General features: G+C 44.0%; 1 protein-coding gene across 1 annotated transcript in view; it reads right to left on the bottom strand.

Moving 5' to 3' along the window:
• Positions 1-9663: 9663 nt before the first annotated feature.
• LOC120996567 (solute carrier organic anion transporter family member 2B1-like) overlaps positions 9664-18201 on the bottom strand; it is a 134347-nt gene continuing 125809 nt past the window's right edge. Inside the window, exon 15 of the mRNA XM_040426555.1 lies at positions 9664-10505. Within this exon, the coding sequence (XP_040282489.1) occupies positions 10319-10505 (187 nt within the window). The 3' untranslated portion in view covers positions 9664-10318. The remainder of the gene's footprint in view (positions 10506-18201) is intronic.

The raw sequence follows: 18201 nt of genomic DNA, 5'->3' as shown, positions 1-18201 counted from the left end.
ACGAAGCCTCCGTGTCTTGCTGTAAAACTAAATGATTTTCCTATTTCATGACGTAAAGTCATAGTTTTATTAAAGACACGGAGGCAAGTATTGCCCGCCCTGGGTTTCTCCTGCCTGCCCTGTTTGTGACGTTATGGTGATATTATTGACTGTTATATTGTCTTTTATTGTTATTTATGACATTTATTGCCATTAAGGTTTATTTATGGTTCTGTTTATCAGCGACCTTTTGATGTACGACCGTTACAGGGTCGAGATTGCTCAGTTTTACCCAATTTTTACACTGGCTATATTATTTATTCTGTTTCAGGTTGAAAACTCCTCGGCATATGGAATTCCGTGTTGTTCCAGGTTTCCTGAGATGTTAGCCATGTTGGCCTGAGTTCTACAGTTGGACGGACCAGGATGGTTGTCGGTTTTGGAACCAGTTCCAGTTTCGGTTACGATTTCGGTTATGGTTTCGCGGTTGGTGTAGTGGATTCAAAGAAAGAGGAAGATATGCAAGAGGACACTGCTTATTATAGGCTCTGTCAGGGGAGGGTCCTTTATTGTTATGTTTATGTTAATTTCTCCTTTGCTGCTATTGGTGGAAGTAAAGGAGATAGCAATACGAAGCCTCCGTGTCTTTAATAAAACTATGACTTTACGTCATGAAATAGGAAAATCATTTAGTTACATTCTGTATTATACTCCAGAGCTACACTCACTATTCTGCTGGTGGAGTCACTGTGTACATACATTACATTACTTATCCTGTACTGATCCTGAGTTACATCCTGTATTATACTCCAGAGCTGCACTCACTATTCTGCTGGTGGAGTCACTGTGTATATACATTACATTACTTATCCTGTACTGATCCTGGGTTACATCCTGTATTATACTCCAGAGCTGCACTCACTATTCTGATGGTGGAGTCACTGTGTACATACATGACTTATCCTGCACTGATCCTGAGTTACATCCTGTATTATACTCCAGAGCTGCACTCACTATTCTGCTGGTGCAGTCACTGTGTACATTGTGGCAATGTGAACAATGAGGTGTGCAGTAAAGTCATGGGGAAGCAGGATAAAAGTGGTGTTGTGTGCACCGGGAGCGTGTCACCAAGGGGCCCGGCCTTAATGGAGTAAAAGCCCTAGTTCAGGTGTCCACTAAAGTAGTTGGGGGACACCATATAGATAGTCTAGCTGGTTCAGCTATTTCAGGGCGTGCTTTTACTGGGAACAGGCAATGTGTTGGGTGGGTGCCTGTTCCCCATGCTCCAGTCCGGGACTTAGGGCATGCTCATGTCCAGGGATCATATTTAATCCTGCTACTGGATCTTGGGTGTGTCTCACTCTGGAGTGTCTTGTGAAGCAGAGTCCTGGAGAGGCTCTGTGTGAGTGGTCTCAGCTGGGTGGGCTGAGGGGCCACAAGGCTAGGCGATAGCCTGAAGTTTGGGGGACACGGTGACGCCTGTGAAACAAGGATCACGAGGGCAGAGTCGAGAGAACTACTGGGCCACAATCCCCCAAATGGTATTGAAGTGTCACAGCCTGGATGTTGCTGCACTGAATGGCTGAGGAAAGTGCCAGTATAAAGTGCCTCTCCTCCCCCCCATGTCCCAGTATCATAGTGCCATCTCCCCCCCCCCCAAAAGTGCCAGTATCAAGTGCCTCTCTCCCCCCCATGTGCCAGTATCAAGTGCCTCTCTCCTTCCCCCCAAGTGCCAGTATCATAGTGCCATTGCCCCCCCACCCCCCATGTGCCAGTATCAGGTGCCAACCTCCTCCCCCCCACATGTGACAGTATCAGGTGCCTCCCCATGTGCCAGTGCCATGTGTATCATAGTGCCAACCCCCCTCCCCCCATGTGCCAGTATCAAGTGCCTCCCGCCCCCCCCATGGCAGGTATTAATAAAAAAAAAAAAAACACTTATGCTTACCTCCATGTCAGTGATGCGATGCAGCCTCTTCCTGTGTCCCGCCCTGTATGTCCATATATGGAATCAGTGCTTGTGTATTCTAATTTAGCCTGTATTTCAGAAAAGTTTCTGCTGGGATTCAAACCCACGACCTTCTTTATCAGAGGCTGTATATGAGACTTCTACTGTTATAGCTGGCTAAGTGTACGGCTATACACATGACAGCTGCCCTAACACACCAGCTCTGCTACATCTAAACACATGACAGCTGCCCAAACACACCCAGCTCTGCTACATCTAATACACATGACAGCTGCACCAGCACACTCAGCTCTACTATATCTCTATATATGACAGCTGCCCCAGCACACCCAGCTCTGCTACATCTATATATCTCTAAGTATTGCTATACAGTAGATAGATATATAGAGATATAGCAGAGCTGAGTGTGCTGGGGCAGCTGTCATGTGTATAGATGTAGCAGAGCTGGGTGTGTTTCGGCAGCTGTCATGTGTATAGATGTAGCAGAGCTGGGTGTGTTTGGGGAGCTGTCATGTGTATAGATGTACCAGAGCTGGGTTTGCTGGGGCAGCTGTCATATATAGAGATATAGCAGTGCTGAGTGTGTTAGGGCAGCTGTCATGTGTATAGATGTAGCAGAGCTGGGTGTGTTTGGGCAGCTGTCATGTGTATAGATGTAGCAGAGCTGGGTTTGCTGGGGCAGCTGTCATATATAGAGATATAGCAGAGCTGAGTGTGTTAGGGCAGCTGTCATGTGTATAGATGTAGCAGAGCTGGGTGTGCTGGGGCAGCTATCCTATATAGAGATATAGTAGAGCTGAGTGTGCTGGGACAGCTGTCATATAGAGATATAGCAGTGCTGGGTGTGTTGGGGCAGCTGTCATGTGTATAGATGTACACTTAGCCAGCTATAACAGTAGAAGTCTCATATTTTTTCAGTCAGTGCCAATGCACCTCTTATGGCTGTGAGGGTAAGTGCTTTGCCTCTGATACAGTCCTTCACTAATGCGAGCAGCGAGCCACACGCCGCTCGCTCAGAAGTGAATGTGGTAGTCGGGAAACCGAGCTGCCCGGGGCCCCCAGGAGCGACTGGGCCCGGGGTAGCTGCCCCTTTGCCCTGCGGCAAAGACGGCCCTGGTGGACTATTTTTGCTGTGGTGCAGAGATTTAAAGGGCCAGAAGCCCAGAGAAGAGGTCACTATGAGGTCAGTGCAGACCGACCTGCAGCAGGACTACACAATGGGTGATTGTGAGGTCAGAAGATCTGATACAGATAGATCCTGTGAGTGGGTATTGGGGGAATACCGCTGTGGGTCACTTTATATTCCCGCCAACGCGTGTCCCGGGTTAAGCCTGAAGTACTGGACTTTCTAAAGAAGGGGCCAGAGACAGATGTCACCGTGTCTCTGACCTTTATCACGGACTATGGCCCTGTGCAATGGGAGCTCTTAAAATGTGAGACCCTGGAAGTGGAGTTTGTGCTTGGCAAAGACTTTCCGTTCTTCTGGCAGCTATGGAGCGGAAAAAAGGCTTCGAGTTGTGCGGCTGGATTTCCAGAGGAAAAGATGTGTGCTGTTGCCAAGGGCAACCATCGGGAAGAAAAGGAGGTGGAGAGCGGTGCGGCTCTCAGGAGATCCTATGTTTCCTGCACGTGTGCGCAAAGTCCTAAAGAGTGCGGCTGGAGTGACCGTCCAGGAAAAGTCGGGACTCCAGGCCATGCTGTTTCCGGTGGCAACGTTTGCAGTAAGGAGTCTGCGGGTGTTCGGAATACCAGGAACCAAGAGAAGGCTGGTGATCTTGGTAGAGATGTCCTGGGAATATCGTCGTCTCCCGAATCCATGACGTCAGGCGGTAAGACTGTTCCTGTTAATAGTTGTGTGCCAGATCCAGTGACCGTGAGCCGGCCGCAGTGGAAACCGGCTGGGTCAGTGACGAAAAAATCACTGAGGCGAAAAACCGTCTCGGAAGTGTATGACATTGGGAAAATCGCAGTGTCTGAACAGGCGGGTAAGCCTGTTGCGGATACTCCCTCGCAGGAACCTGCAGGGGAGAAGGTTTCTGGGTCCCCCAAAGAGCCTGTGATCAAAGCTAGATTTGGGGTGGTGAAAGTCAGAGATCCCATGCTAGCCCGGGTAAGAGGTAGCATGATGGCCGCCCCAGAGACTGATAGAGTGTTACATGTTCGGGACAATTATGTGAATAATACGGACTGTCAGGTGGTTCTCACTGAGGGAGAGTCTCCGGTGAGAACTGGGACTTGTGAACCTGATGTTACAAATACGCTCATACATGAGGGAATGGTGGGCCGTAATTTCCCCTTATGCTTGGAGGTTTTAAGTAATGGAGACACTTCTGAAGAGAGTAACAAAACTCCTGCAGAACCTGTACCTGTCCCTTTAAATGATAATGTGAAGGAGCTGCACATTGAGAACAAGGGTGCAGACAAGGTGCAAAGTGATGGTACCATGTTTGCCGAAATGCATAATGGAAATGTGATGTCATGTGATAATATGTGATAATAATGACATGCCTTTTCCTTTGCAGGCTGTGATTGGGGAAGAAGCTCCCCCTGTTGGTAAACATGTGTCTGATATAAAAGTGTTGATAAATGTTGAAGAAACACCGCTAGGAGACCAAATTGTAGACAATGTGGCAGGGCTAGAGTGTGTACCACACGTACCAGAAGTGGGTATGCAGTCTCCACGGGGTTCTATGGTTACTGAGGAAATGTCCAAGGTGGAGATTAGCTCATGTGTACCCCTAGAGGTCAGCGTTAATAATGACATAAGTAACATAAGCGATATATGTGCTGTGGCCATTAGCAACTCCGAGAGGGAAGCTACCAGGTCATAGTATTGCGAAATTCAGGCGGTCAATAGTAGCGACCAGATGACAGTTATACCTGACGAGAGCTGAGTGGGGAGACGGCAGCCTAGTGTCCGAGACCCATACCTGTGTTTTATTCTACCCTTGTCTGGTGAAGTAATCTGTGATGGCAACCCCCTAAAAGTAAACGATCCCTTGCAACATACATTACATTACTTATCCTGTACTGATCCCGAGTTACATCCTGTATTATACTCCAGAGCTGCACTCACTATTCTGCTGGTGCAGTCACTGTGTACATACATTACATTACTTATCCTGTACTGATCCTGAGTTACATCCTGTATTATACTCCAGAGCTGCACTCACTATTCTGCTGGTGCAGTCACTGTGGACATACATTACTTATCCTGTACTGATCCTGAGTTACATCTGGTATTATACTCCAGAGCTGCACTCGCTATTCTGCTGGTGGAGTCACTGTGTGCATACATTACATTACTTATCCTGTACCGATCCTGAGTTACATCCTGTATTATACTCCAGAGCTGCACTCACTATTCTGCTGGTGGAGTCACTGTGGACATACATTACTTATCCTGTACTGATCCTGAGTTACATCCTGTATTATACTCCAGAGCTGTACTCACTATTCTGCTGGTGCAGTCACTGTGTACATTACATTACTTATCCTGTACTGATCCTGAGTTACATCCTGTATTATACTCCAGAGCTGTACTCACTATTCTGCTGGTGGAGTCACTGTGGACATACATTACTTATCCTGTACTGATCCTGAGTTACATCTGGTATTATACTCCAGAGCTGCACTCGCTATTCTGCTGGTGGAGTCACTGTGTGCATACATTACATTACTTATCCTGTACTGATCCTGAGTTACATCCTGTATTATACTCCAGAGCTGCACTCACTATTCTGCTGGTGGAGTCACTGTGGACATACATTACTTATCCTGTACTGATCCTGAGTTACATCCTGTATTATACTCCAGAGCTGCACTCACTATTCTGCTGGTGGAGTCACTGTGGACATACATTTCTTATCCTGTACTGATCCTGAGTTACATCCTGTATTATACTCCAGAGCTGTACTCACTATTCTGCTGGTGCAGTCACTGTGTACATTACATTACTTATCCTGTACTGATCCTGAGTTACATCCTGTATTATACTCCAGAGCTGTACTCACTATTCTGCTGGTGGAGTCACTGTGGACATACATTACTTATCCTGTACTGATCCTGAGTTACATCTGGTATTATACTCCAGAGCTGCACTCGCTATTCTGCTGGTGGAGTCACTGTGTGCATACATTACATTACTTATCCTGTACTGATCCTGAGTTACATCCTGTATTATACTCCAGAGCTGCACTCACTATTCTGCTGGTGGAGTCACTGTGGACATACATTACTTATCATGTACCGATCCTGAGTTACATCCTGTATTATACTCCAGAGCTGCACTAGCTATTCTGCTGGTGGAGTCACTGTGTACATACATTACATTACTTATCCTGTACTGATTCTGAGTCACATCCTGTATTATACTCCAGAGCTGCACTCACTATTCTGCTGGTGCAGTCACTGTGTACATACATTACTTATTCTGTACTGATCCTGAGTTACATCCTGTATTATACTCCAGAGCTGCACTCACTATTCTGCAGGCTTGACTCTCCATTCAGCTTACTGGCATGGATTATGAGTACCATCACGTGTGAATCTGACAAGATGCGAATCTGTGACACAACATGACCTGTGTATTCCTGTGAATGAGTTTATCACACAACACTGAATGTAACCAGTTGGCATCCAAGGTCACCAGATACTGTGTACCCAAACATCTCAAAAATTGGCCACACAAGGCAATACTTCAGTCTAGTCTCACAGGTGGACCATGCATGGTAGATAAGGAGATGGAACTGGTGATAAAATCGAGATGGTTTTATTGATTATGAGCATTTACATTGCCTGATAACATACAAGAAAGTTTCAAATATCCCTTTAGGATCATGGATATGATAGACCAGACCCTGATTGAGATGGTAGTGCACCATCATAGCAAGGATCTAAGTGTCAGGAGACACCTTATCATCTGACCTATGGGTCTGTACTGGTGGACAACCACCTACAGTGTCTGTACATAACATAAGATATTAATTCAGTTTTCCATGACCTGTATTTTTTTGCCTGAAAATTACTACCATGAGTCCATAAAGTGCTGTATATATTGCATAGAACTTTACAATTATTGATCAAGAACAACATAGTGAGGCCAGGAAGCCTATAAGACCTTGCAAAGGTAAATCATTGAACGTGCTACTTAATATTACAGAATAACAAATACAAAAGAGATGAGATCTCTAAAAAAGTGACAGTGTTTCTATAAAAAGACACATTTTAAGAAAAATTGTGATACTTTGACAGAGGTATAGACCAACATGGAGCCCCAAAAATAAAAATGGAACCCTTCTATTTGTAATAGTTCACTTTATGACACATCTTATCCCATGACAGGAATACATGATGCCTGTTTGGTCCTTAATATCCTCAGGGTGCAGTCACACCTGGTCCTTGGTGGAAACCCATAAGACTCTCTGTGAAGAAAAGAAAGCACAAAATGGCACATTGTAGTTGGGGTCCCTGTTTCATATTTTTCATTGGGACCCAGGAGCTTTAAGTTATGCTTCCGATCATCCTTGTAGGAATGGTGGACCATGATGTTCTCCCTTCATCAACTACATCGCTTGTTTGATAATATTCCAGTATAAATAGAAAAGTAAAGCTGAGGGTAGGTTCAAACCATCACTGGTCAAGAGAGGTAAGGACAACTGGAGCTAGGACAGCAGCGGAAGGTGAAATTATCGAAAGTTACAGAGAACAATTAGGAGAAAAAACTGATCCACAATAACAACTCAAGCTGAAGTTTATTTTATGGAATGTGGAGCAAAAGTAAAGACACATTGATTGACAGTAGGATAGCAGCTGAAAGTAAATTTTCCTTTATGGAATGTAAAGCAAGTAAAGGCCAACTGGAGCTAGAGTGGCAGCAGAAGATAAAGTTTCCTTTATGGTATATAGAGCAAGCAGAGGCCAATTGAAGTTAGGCTAGCAGCTGAAAGTAAAGCTTCATTTATGAAATGAAGAGCAAGTAAAGGCCAACTGAAGCTAGAATAGCACCTCAAGGTAAAGTTTATATTATGGAATGTAGTACAAATAAAGGTCAACTGCCACAAAGATAGCAGCTGAAGATAAAGTTCCTTAATTGTATATAAAACAAGTAGAGGTAGGACAGCAGCAGAAAGTAAAGTTTCTTTATAGAAAGTACAGCAAGTAGAGGGTATCTAGAATAGCAGCTGAATGTAAAGTATCCTTAATGGAGCATACAGCAAGTTAAGGCCAACTGGAGGTAGGACAGCAGCTGAACATGAAGTTTCTTTTATGGAATGCAGAGTAAACAAAGGCCAAAAGGAGCTTGAATATTAGTTAAAAGTGAAATTTCCTTAATGGTATATTGAGCACTTAGAGGCCAACTGGAGCTAAGAGAGCAACTGAAGGAGAAGTTTCCTTAATGGAACATAGAGTAAGTAAAGGCCAACTGCATGTAAGACAGCAGCTGAATGTGAAGTTTCTTTTATGGAATGTAGAGTAAATAAAGGCCAACTGGAGCCAGGATAGCAGTTGAAGGTGAAGATACATAGAGCTAAAATAGCAACTAAAAGTTAATTGGCCTTAATGGATATATATATATATATATATATATACATATATACATACACAGTACAGACCAAAAGTTTGGACACACCTTCTCATTCAAAGAGTTTTCGTTATTTTCATGACTATGAAAATTGTAGATTCACACTGAAGGCATCAAAACTATGAATTAACACATGTGGAATTATATACATTACAAACAACTGTGAAACAACTGAAAATATGTCATATTCTAGGTTCTTCAAAGTAGCCACCTTTTGCTTTGATTACTGCTTTGCACACTCTTGGCATTCTCTTGATGAGCTTCAAGAGGTAGTCCCCTGAAATGGCTTTCACTTCACAGGTGTGCCCTGTCAGGTTTAATAAGTGGGATTTCTTGCCTTATAAATGGGGTTGGGACCATCAGTTGCGTTGAGGAGAAGTCAGGTGGATACACAGCTGATAGTCCTACTGAATAGACTGTTAGAATTTGTATTATGGCAAGAAAAAAGCAGCTAAGTAAAGAAAAACGAGTGGCCATCATTACTTTAAGAAATGAAGGTCAGTCAGTCAGCCGAAAAATTGGGAAAACTTTGAAAGTAAGGGCTATTTGACCATGAAAGAGAGTGATGGGTTGCTGCGCCAGATGACCTGGCCTCCACAGTCACCGGACCTGAACCCAATCGAGATGGTTTGGGGTGAGCTGGACCGCAGAGTGAAGGCAAAAGGGCCAACAAGTGCTAAGCATCTCTGGGAACTCTTTCAAGACTGTTGGAAGACCATTTCAGGGGACTACCTCTTGAAGCTCATCAAGAGAATGCCAAGAGTGTGCAAAGCAGTAATCAAAGCAAAAGGTGGCTACTTTGAAGAACCTAGAATATGGCATATTTTCAGTTGTTTCACACTTGTTTGTAATGTATATAATTCCACATGTGTTAATTCATCGTTTTGATGCCTTCATAGTCATGAAAATAAAGAAAACTCTTTGAATGAGAAGGTGTGTCCAAACTTTTGGTCTGTACTGTATATATATATATATATATATATATATATATATACACACATACACTGTATATATAGTGGAGGTCCACTGGACTTAGGACAGCAGCTGAAGGTAAAGTTTTTTTTTTCCAGTGGAATATAGATCAAATCAAGGTCAAGTTGAGTTAGGATGGCAGCTGAATGTTTCTTTTTTATAAATTGTAGAACAAGTTACTTTAACTTGAAGCCAAGTAGTTCATTTTATATAAAAGATGTATAAAAATATTACTGTCCTTGTATTTACAATCTTTTTTATTGCTTATAGGCCTTTGGTTTCACAACTTGTTTGAAAAAAACAGCTTGAACTCAAGTTTATGTTTTTGGTAAGTAATTCCTGTCTACTCCTAATCCACGACCAAGCTTGACGCATGTGGGTGAATCACCAAACATATTTTCCAGTTCTGTCGGAGAAGTAACATATGTTATTGGGCAATGATTGGAAATAGAAAAAGGGAAGGAAACTTATGACAACCTTAGGCAGAGGGTGGTGGCAGTATATCAGAGCTGCGTCATTTTCCAATGTTTTTTCTATCAGCTTCATCATAAACTTTGCTCCATGGACAAGTCCTTTTCCGTACAATGTTTTTGATAGCTTTATAGGTTTGTAAATTAAAATGGCTCAGTCTTTGTTTGCAGGTAGAACGAGGGATTGCTGGTTAATGTTGTGTGTGAAGATGAGATATTCCTTAAGAACTTCTCCTAAAAGTATAGTGAAGGTCTCCTGTTTAGAGGGCACAGTGCAGACACGGCTAATACTCTATCTGACGTACTCTATCAGATGAAGAAAACATCCCCGTATACAACGGTGATCTACGCAGCCATCTCATGCTCCCGACTTTGGACAACTATAAGATTTTCCTGCTTTTCATTTAACTTGTGTGTCTCTGTTTTTTTTTCATCCTCTACCTTGTTCTTGTCTTTGTGACGTATCACACAGTAAAGAGCTATAAAGAAGATCAAAGCTCCTATTTCGAAGAGAATCTGCAAGCCGATGTACCTGTGGAGAATAAAAGCCAAATGAGAAACACTGGAGATGATAAAACACTCAGCAGAACACAGTATAGCAGCATGGTTATTGTGCATGGAAAGCAAGATTCAACAGTATTTCAGAACAGCTAAATATACAAAAAAAATACCATGTCTAATGCAGAAGGTTACAAAGGACAGCAAACAAAAATGTTCTACTAAACTCTGCTCTGCCCAATCCATCCATTGGCTGTTATTATAGGAAAAAAAAGTTAATAAAATACAGAACTGAAAAGACAAAAATATAGGTAGAATTATTCTGGACCCCATGTAAAAGAATATACCTACGAAAATATTGATCACTATGTGAAAGAATGAAGCTACAATAAAACTTCTCTTATGCACAAGAATATAACTACTATAATACTGCTCCTATTTACAAGAATATAACTACTATAATACTGCCACCTATGTACAAGAATATAACTACTATAATACTGCCTCCTATGTACAAGAATATAACTACTATAATACTGCCTCCTATGTACAAGAATATAACTACTATAATACTGCCACCTATGTACAAGAATATAACTATTATAATACTGCTCCTATGTGCAAGAATATAACTACTATAATACTGCTCCTATGTACAAGAATATAACTGCTATAATACTGCCTCCTATGTACAAGAATATAACTACTATAGTACTGCCTCCTATGTACAAGAATATAACTACTATAATACTGCTCCTATGTACAAGAATATAACTACTATAATACTGCCTCCTATGTACAAGAATATAACTGCTATAATACTGCCTCCTATGTACAAGAATATAACTACTATAGTACTGCCTCCTATGTACAAGTATATAACTACTATAATACTGCTCCTATGTACAAGAATATAACTACTATAATACTGCTCCTATGTACAAGAATATAACTACTATAATACTGCTCCTATGTACAAGAATATAACTACTATAATACTGCTCCTATGTACAAGAATATAACCACTATAATACTGCTCCTATGTACAAGAATATAACTACTATAATACTGCCTCCTATGTACAAGAATATAACTGCTATAATACTGCTCCTATGTACAAGAATATAACTACTATAATACTGCCCCTATGTACAAGAATATAACTACTATAATACTGCTCCTATGTACAAGAATATAACTACTATGGGGGGCGGAGTTTGGCCGCTGAGCTGCATGGCTGCTGGTGACTGAGCTCCTCTTCCTAATCGGCACAAACCCCCTTAAATAGCACTTTTCAGAAGCTAAAAATGGGCAAAACGGGGAGAGATCGCCCCAGGGAACCTATCGACCCACCTGTGAACCGCTCCAAACAGCCTGACATGGAGCAATTTCTGAGGAAAGCTGCCAAGGGCACCGCTGCAGGGACGCCTAAGATGGCGCCGGCTCCCTCACTCCATTCCGATGGGGAAGACTGCTCAGAAGCGGGAAGTATTTCAGATGCTTCCGAATATAAAAACAGACGGCGGGGATCAAATCTTTCAAAAGCGATCCTGCGCGAAGTTATGGATTCTGCTCTGGCTCCCCTGAAGCAGGACTTGGCGGAAATAAAGACCGATCTCTGTTCCATCGGCCAGAGAGTCGCGGCGCTGGAAAATTCGCAAGATGCGATTATTCGCTTTAGTGAGGAAACATGCTCTACCCTGGGTGCACATAAATATCTCATTAACGATGCCCTCCTGCGAATCGAAGACCAGGAAAATCGCAGCCGCAGACGTAATATTCGCATCCGCGGTATACCTGAAATATTCGCGCCGGAAGCGCTCGAAAAAATCGCGAAAGAAATATTCGCGAATCTTTTAAATCCAGAAAGAGCAGCAAATATTGTTATTGAACGCATACACCGCGCTCTTCGTCCCAAGCCAAAGGCTTCAGATCCTCCGAGAGATGTTATCTGCGGTATCCTCAGCTTTGTGGACACTGCGGCTCTTTTGAAGGCCAGTAGAGAGACGGACCGTCTAGAATATGAAGGCTCGCAGCTGCAGTTCTTTCAAGACCTGGCACCTTCCACGCTGACAAAAAGACGTATTCTGCGTCCACTTCTATAAGCTCTTAGATCCTCTGGGACCCAGTTTCGCTGGTTGTTCCCCTTTGGCTTGGCCGTCATCAAAAACGGAAGGCAGATTACCATACGCACACCCCAGGACTTGTCTGGAGCCTGGGTCTCACTGAGTATAGACCCGATTGAAATCCCGTCCTGGATGCCAGCGGACCAGGGAGACCCTATACCCTCGCCTCCGACTGCAGAAACCTGGTCCCTTGTACCGGCCGGGAAGAAAGCCAGATCCAGCCTGGGTTCTCAGGCTTCCACTGCTGCGGAACGCTCTCCTCATCGCTGAAGCCTTCCTGCTATGAAGGTTGCCATCTTTTGCCGGCCATAGTTCCGGTGCTCTCCTGAAGATTTCTTCTGTTTTGCTGTTCAGGACATGCATCAGGGCCGCCCAGTTTTTTGATAAGGCCTTTCTGGTTGTGATTAGGCCTTTGTTCACCTCCCTGTGGACCTTACCTTCCTGAGTTTTATTCACCTCTCCCCTCCCACCCCTTCTGCATAGGGGATTTGTTTGCCAATGTTTCCCTCATTGACTTCCTTGTTACCTAATGGCCTTTTCTTGGCTTATTCCGGCTCTACGAGACCCCCCGCCTGATGGATCCCGGCACCAGTCCGTGATGAGAAAGGATCCTCTGGTTCACAGGCGCTCCGTGGAGCTCTTAGAATTGCACTACGTGATTTTGAATAATTGTTTGCCGTCTTGTCTACCTTATTTTGCCCTCATGTGTTTCCCCTCTTGTGTCCTTCTTTCCCACCCTAATGTTCTTGCATGGTTCGCTCAGACCTTGATTGCTATGTGCTTTCCCACTGACTTAAAATGGCTTCTCTTGTAGCTTCAACCCTTAATGTCCGGGGCCTGAACGAGCCGTGCAAAAGATCCCAGGTGATTTCCTTACTACAAAAAGACAAAGTCTCGATTGCCTTTTTTCAAGAGACGCATTTTCGGGCAGGTAAGATTCCCAATCTTCCTTCCAAAAAGTTCACTCAGTGGTTCCACAGTGCGCAGACCTCTGCTAGCCGGGGTGTCAGTATTGCCATTCACAAGCAGGTGCCCTTTGCGGTTACAGCCTCCTCCTCGGATCCTGATGGCCAGTACTTATTTGTGAAGGGCTCTATAGCAGGCACACCGGTTACACTGGCCAATATTTACGCGCCTAATAGGGGACAAATTGCATGGCTGGTTCAGACCCTCTCTGCGCTTGCTGCATTCAAACATGGTATGGTAATTCTGGGGGGAGATTTTAATGTGACTCTAGACCCACTCCTGGACTCCTCCTCGGGGAGATCGGCAATCACTCATGTCCGTCTTAGACGCCTGAGGGTGGCTCTGCGTAAATTAGGTGTTATTGACACCTGGCGTACTCTGAACCCTACAGGTCGTGATTATTCATTCTACTCCCATGCCAAGTCCTCACACCATAGATTAGACTATGTCTTTCTCTCCTCTGAACATGTCAAACAAATTGTAAACACCCGAATAGGCAGCATCACGTTGTCGGACCATGCCCCCGTCTTTCTGACGGTATCGCTGTCCACCCTCCCTACACGGGAATGGAACTGGCGTCTCAATGAAACCATCATCCAGGACCAGGTGTCATCTGGAAAAATAGCTACCTCCCTCCAGGAGTTTTTCAGTACTAACACCGCAGGTCCCTCCCCTCCCTCACCTGCTGTAATCTGGGAAACCCACAAAGCGGTGATCCGTGGAGAGCTTATCGCTCTCGGCTCCCATATTAAAAAACAAAGAGCCCAGGCCATGTCTACCCTCCCATCCCGTATCGCCACTCTCGAGCTCAGCCATAAGCAATCCCAAGCGATAAGCCTCGCGGAGGAGCTTTCGGTCGCGCGATCTCAACTAAAAGATATGTTAAACATTACCTCGGCTAAGTTGCTCCTACGTGCGCGCTTTAAGTCATATGCACACGGCGACAGAGGGAACAAGCTTATGGCGGCGCTAACTAAACAACAATTTTCTGACTCCTTCATCCCGGCAATTAAAGATGCTGCGGGCAATCATCTTAAATCCACCCCTGACATAGCCAAAGCATTTTGTGCTTTTTACGAAGACCTCTACAACCTCCCGGCCCCTCCTGGATCATCTCCCTGTTCCATCGCGGAGGCTTCGAATAAATTCCTCTCCTCCCTTCAGCTTCCCTCCATATCCCCAGACCAGTCCTCCCAACTAGTAGCTCCCATCTCCGGCCCAGAAGTCCTTAAAGTTCTAGCCACTATCCCCTCCGGACGTAGTCCTGGCCCTGATGGTTTCACCATCTCCTATTATAAAACTTTTAAATCTGTTCTAGTCCCTCACTTCAGCTCTTTATGTAATTACCTCCTGGAGGGTGGGCACCTTCCTCCCCAATCACTCACAGCCCATATCACCATTATTCATAAGGAGAATAAAGACCCGTTGCAATGTGGTAGCTACCGCCCTATCTCCCTACTAAATACGGACATTAAATGGTGGGCTAAGATCCTGGCTCAACGGATTCAAAAAGTTCTCCCGGATGTTATTCACAAGGAACAAGTTGGCTTTGTCTCTGGCAGACAGGGCAATGAGAATACCGTTCGCCTCCTTCATCTTATGAACTGGGCACGGATTCCTTCAACTCCTCTAGCTCTGCTGAGCACTGATGCAGAGAAGGCTTTTGACAGAGTGAGCTGGCAGTATATGTCACTGGCTTTGTCGAAATTTGGCTTTCCTGATAAACTTATTTCAGCTATTCTCTCTCTATACTCGGCCCCCTCTGCCAGGGTCAAAGTCAACGGCACTCTTTCACCCGCCTTTGCCATTACTAATGGCACTCGGCAGGGTTGCCCTCTCTCCCCCTCGTTATTCGTGATAGTCATGGAAACTCTCCTGTGCAAAATCAGGCAAGATCCCGATATTGAAGGTCTCCAGAGAGCTTCCCACACCCACCTTACGGCTGCGTTTGCAGACGATCTCCTTATTATGACCACCAACCCGGAGAAATCTTTCCCCCGGTTGCACTCTATTTTTGAAGAATTCGGTTGGGTCTCCAATTTCAAAATCAATTATAGCAAATCCCTTGCACTGAATGTCACCTGTAGACCCGCGCTTGTTGCGTCGCTCAAACGCTCTACCCCCTTCACCTGGGCTGCATGGGACATCACATTTTTGGGGATTCACATCTCTGCTAACCTAAACGACCTTTACAGCCTTAACTACACCCCTATGCTTAACTCAATTAAATCCCATCTACTGTCGGTTAAACTTCCCTTCATATCATGGATAGGCAGGAAGAATTATCTCAAGACCTTCAATGTTCCCAAACTCCTATACCTGCTGCAGACATTACCCATATGGCTCCCGCTTTCGTACTTTAGAGAGCTGCGTCGGAGATTCTCCCTTTTCCTCTGGACGAATAAACCATCTAGGATAGCTTACTCCACGTTGACGAGGGAGAAGAGGTTTGGTGGCTTCGGCCTTCCCGATGTCCACCTGTATTACACTGCAACGCACCTGAATAGATGCTTCTCTCTTCTTTCCCGAAGCTCCCCAAACCTATGCACAGCTCTAGAGCGTGGCCTAGTTACATATAAGGACACTCTCGTCCTGTGGGGGATCCGTAGTTGCACGCCCTCACATTCCTTTGTATCCCCCATTTGGAAGGGCATGCTTGTTGAGTGGGCTAAACTATATAGATCTAAAGATCTAAGATTCCCCAATCCCCACCTCCCTCTGCATCTACTACAAAACTTAGTTCACCCTGAGACCACTGCTCCTTCCGGGGTCTGGCGTCAGTTGTCTAATCACAAACTACAGGACGTTGTATCTGCGGCTGGGGACTTGGCATGGGACACAATCCGGGCCTTACCGGAGGTTCGAAGGCAATCATTCCTGGCTCTTGCTGCCTTTCGCAAAGATATTGCGATCTTGAAACTCCCTCCCTTCTGCTCGGAAGAACCCACCTGGCTGGAAAAGAAACTAGTTATGTCGATCCCCCCGAGGAAGCCCTTGTCAACTCTCTACAAGGAGCTTCTCTCTTCCACACCCCCGGCACTGTCCTTTCTAACTGCCTGGGAAAAGGAGCTCTCGTTCCGCCTCTCAGAACCTGAAAAGGCATTTATCCTTTCCAATTCTCACGGATTCAGTCGTTGTATCAAAATACAGGAAAATTCCTTTAAGCTACTAACACGTTGGTACAAAACGCCTGAGTTCCTTCATAATCTTAATCAGGAAATACCCGATCGGTGCTAGAGGTGTGGAACAGAGAAGAGGTCGCTTTCTCACATATGGTGGTCCTGTAGTCTAATCCGTCCCTTTTGGACACAGATTGAAAGCTTAATCAGGCACATCTGTGACTCCCATATAAGCCTAAATGCACAATTAGTCCTGCTCTGGTGCCCCAATATGTCCCTTACCCCTTCTAAGAACAACCTACCAACATTACTTCTAACTGCTGCCCGTCTGTTAATCCCTTTGCTGTGGAAGAACGATTCTGCGCCTACGCTGCTGATGTGGCAAGAGAAAGTGGATCAGATATGTCGCTTTGAAGAATTGGCTCACTGGGAATCTCACACTCGCCCTCGTTTTCTAGACATATGGAGTCCCTGGAAAGCCTATCGCCATCCAGCACCTTGAACAACCTTATAGGGGTCTGAATGATACTGCCATTATTGTACCTACCCCCTTCCCCCCCATCCCTCTCCCTTCCTTCCTCCTTCTGGTCTGTGTTTTCTTTATTCCTGTCCGTTGTCTTGTCTGTCTATTTTTGTTTATTCCCTCCTCATTTATTTGGCTACGAATATATTTGATTGCACTAATTTGATGCCATCTGCACATGGCGTATGCTGTACTGTTGCACTCTCTAACTATTTGCTATCTCAATAAAAAGAGATTTGGTTAAGAATATAACTACTATAATACTGCTCCTATGTACAAGAATATAACTACTATAATACTGCTCCTATGTACAGGAATATAACTGCTATAATACTGCTCCTATGTACAAGAATATAACTACTATAATACTGATACTATGTACAAGAATATAACTGCTATAATACTGCCTCCTATGTACAAGAATATAACTACTATAATACTGCCTCCTATATACAAGAATATAACTACTATAATACTGCTCCTATGTACAAGACTATAACTACTATAATACTGCCTCCTATGTACAAGAAGATAACTACTATAATACTGCTCCTATGTACAAGAATATAACTACTATAATACTGCTCCTATGTACAAGAATATAACTACTATAATACTGCCCCCTATGTACAAGAGTATAACTACTATAATACTGCCTCCTATGTACAAGAATATAACTACTATAATACTGCTCCTATGTACAAGAATATAACTACTATAATACTGCCTCCTATGTACAAGACTATAACTACTATAATACTGCTCCTATGTACAAGAATATAACTACTATAATACTGCCTCCTATGTACAAGAATATAACTACTATAATACTGCTCCTATGTACAAGACTATAACTACTATAATACTGCTCCTATGTACAAGAATATAACTACTATAATACTGTCTCCTATGTACAAGACTATAACTACTATAATACTGCTCCTATGTACAAGAATATAACTACTATAATACTGCTCCTATGTACAAGAATATAAC

Source organism: Bufo bufo, chromosome 3 (genome assembly GCF_905171765.1).
Source record: "Bufo bufo chromosome 3, aBufBuf1.1, whole genome shotgun sequence".
In the NCBI taxonomy this organism is placed as follows: domain Eukaryota; kingdom Metazoa; phylum Chordata; class Amphibia; order Anura; family Bufonidae; genus Bufo; species Bufo bufo.
The sequence above is the reverse complement of the archived record's forward strand: the minus strand, read 5'-3'. Positions and strand labels throughout refer to the sequence as shown.